This window comes from Sceloporus undulatus, chromosome 2 (assembly GCF_019175285.1).
Source record: "Sceloporus undulatus isolate JIND9_A2432 ecotype Alabama chromosome 2, SceUnd_v1.1, whole genome shotgun sequence".
NCBI lineage: Eukaryota > Metazoa > Chordata > Lepidosauria > Squamata > Phrynosomatidae > Sceloporus > Sceloporus undulatus.
In genome coordinates, this window is record NC_056523.1 from 138,441,471 (window position 1) to 138,444,246 (window position 2,776).

Here is a 2,776-nt window from a genome sequence, read left to right on the forward strand (position 1 = left end):
CTTTATGGGCGGTGATGGAAAGTTTTTGTTTATGTTGTAGGTTTTTTTTTTGTTTGTTTTGCCTTCCCACTATTACTATCACTGTGAAACTGAAGTGGGTGTACTATGTGACATCATAGACTGGGTACAGTATAGCAACAAGATTCTGACCACTTTTCAATAATATATGCAGGGTCTAGGCTGGGGCCATAATCAACTATATGAGGAACCAGACCTGAAGTGTGTTATCCAACCTATGCTCTTTGCAGTCAAACAGATCAAAAACATCATAGGGCTCATTCACACTACACAAATATAGCACTGTAGTCCACTTTAACAGCCATGACAAATAGGTGAGACAGTACAGTTCTCTGTCTGGGAATTCCAAGTTCCACTACCTAAATGGCAAATTCTGGGATTCCGTAGGATGGTGCTATGTCTGTTAAAGTGGAATCATAACACTGTAATTATGTAATGGGACCAGAGAAAGAGATTCTGGTCCGTTGATCAAGAGACCAACTAACTAGTTTTATGTCTGTCCTGACCTATGCAGTACCCTCTTTGCCTGACAGTTACAATTTAGGATTGACATGGCACATTGCTGTTCCTTTCTGTACCTGCAGGGGTCATGAAGTCTAAGCAAATGGAATTCTGAGACTGTTTTTCAGTCCATGAAACTTCTGTTTAAAAAAAAAGTGCCTCATATCTTCTGTCATTCGCTTTTGTACACACTAGCAAAAGATAAGTGCACGTACAGTTGAATTTGAAAACAATATCTATGTAGAATAAACTGTAGTGATGAAAGCATGAGCAAAACTCTCCCCTTCTGGTATTCCACACTTATCCTTTGTTTCTTCTCAGGCCTCAAGGCAGCCGAAAGGACGTCAGTTCAGAATGAATGGATGGAGGAGAAAGTTCCAATTATTGTTGCAACTATCAGTTTTGGAATGGGAGTTGACAAAGCTAATGTCAGGTGTGTGTGTGTGTGTATTCTCTGAAGTAATCCCAGTGGATATGGGATACTGTTATCCCCCTATATATTTCATCATGATTTGGATGAACCTGGTACAGTGTATTTCATGCCCCATGTTATGGAAGCTTATCACAGTGTGATTTATGTTTAGGTTGGTCTTGAATTTATGTGTATTTCTAATTCTCTATGCATTTGAACTTAATGGTTTTGTTTTATACAATGCAGATTTGTTGCACATTGGAATATACCTAAGTCTATGGCTGGGTACTACCAAGAGTCTGGAAGGGCTGGGAGAGATGGAAAGCCATCCAGTTGTCGCCTCTATTACTCTAGAACTGACAGGGATCAAGTAACCTTCCTTATTAAGAAAGAAATTGCAACACTCCAGGTTAGAGTCTTGTGTATTATGTTTCATTGTAGTTCTTTTGTTTATTCAGCTGTGTGTGTATGTGCCTTCAAGTTATCTGTTGACTTATGGTGATTCCATTAGTTTCATAGATTTTCTTAGGCAAGGAATAGTCAGGTGGTTTTGCCTGTTCCTTCCTCTGAAATGTAGCCTACAGCACCTGGTATTCATTGGCAGTCTCCCAAGTACTAATAAGGGCTGACCCTGTTTTAGCTTCCAAGGTGGGATCTGGTGCCATTGTAGCATACAATATTTGATAGTAAATTGCAGTGGAGAAGCTTTCAGGTTTCACAGGTGACAGTTAGGAGGGGCTGAATGTGAAGCTGTTCCCTCATAGACACACATTGTTTCAAATAACAAGATGAAAAGTAATAAGATTTGAGTGTCTTATTCTTACATGGTGCACTTATAAATATTATTCTTTTCCACACTTGCAATGTTCCTGCAGAGCTGAAGATAAATTAAATATAAAAATAGTTTATCTGGCTATTGTATTGTTATGCTAATAAACATAAGGACATGTTGTGAAGAAAATGACTGTTTCAGAATCCATTACCTCTGGATATGGATAGCTTTGCTTACTCAGCTTGTCTTTCTTCAGGAAAAACGAGGCACCTTGAAGGAATCAGATAAAGCTATGATGACAGACTTCGATGCTGTGGTGGCCTTCTCTGAAGAGCTGAGGTAGGCGTATCTTGGTTCTGTAAATGATTCTATAAATAAAGCAATCTTGATTTCTTCTGAGATCTGTATTGGGGCAGGGACTTCTGTGATATGGACATGTATCTAATAAACTGGTTGATAATGAGGAGTAATTTGTACATGGTAGTGAAAATGGCTTGTAATTTATTTTGGCTTTTCTACAAGGGCTTTGGTGCAGGAGGCATTATAAATTATGTTGTTTCCCCTTTTTTTTGGAACCTCTCACTGATTTTACTTTTCATCTTTGAAAAAACCCCAGCCTGGTAGCTTGATAAAGAATCAATTTACATCAATAGGATATTCCATATTTATAAGGTTTAGTAATAATTTTGTATTGTAGCTGGAAATATTCTTTGAAGAATTAAGAGGTATAATGTGCAGAAATTCAGCAGCTGTAATTACAGCCAAATTACCACACAAATAATCTTGTACTAAACTGGGAATGCTGTATTGAAAACAAATTGCTATAAGATAGTTGCTGTTGAAATTAACTGAAATGTGAAATTATTAGCATATATTTACAAGAATAGTATAAAATATATATTGTTTGCAAAAGGCAGAAGCAATACTGTATGTACTTTTAAGGAAAGTTGACAGAGTTCTAGAAAGTGTAGAATGCAAAAATTATTTGACAATGCCATGGAAATAGACTTCTTGGAATTTGATTTGCTGATCCTTGTTGCGTTTTGAATATTTGAAACGCACAGTTCAATTTT

The 2,776-nt window shown here is 37.1% G+C and overlaps 1 protein-coding gene across 2 annotated transcripts in view; it reads left to right on the forward strand.

Moving 5' to 3' along the window:
* LOC121922112 (ATP-dependent DNA helicase Q5-like) overlaps positions 1-2,776 on the forward strand; it is a 43,935-nt gene that overhangs the window by 10,754 nt on the left and 30,405 nt on the right. For both annotated transcript variants that reach the window (XM_042451072.1, XM_042451073.1), the window contains exons 6-8: positions 841-952; positions 1,178-1,340; positions 1,960-2,042. In XM_042451072.1, coding sequence (XP_042307006.1) covers positions 841-952; positions 1,178-1,340; positions 1,960-2,042 — 358 coding nt within the window. The remainder of the gene's footprint in view (positions 1-840; positions 953-1,177; positions 1,341-1,959; positions 2,043-2,776) is intronic.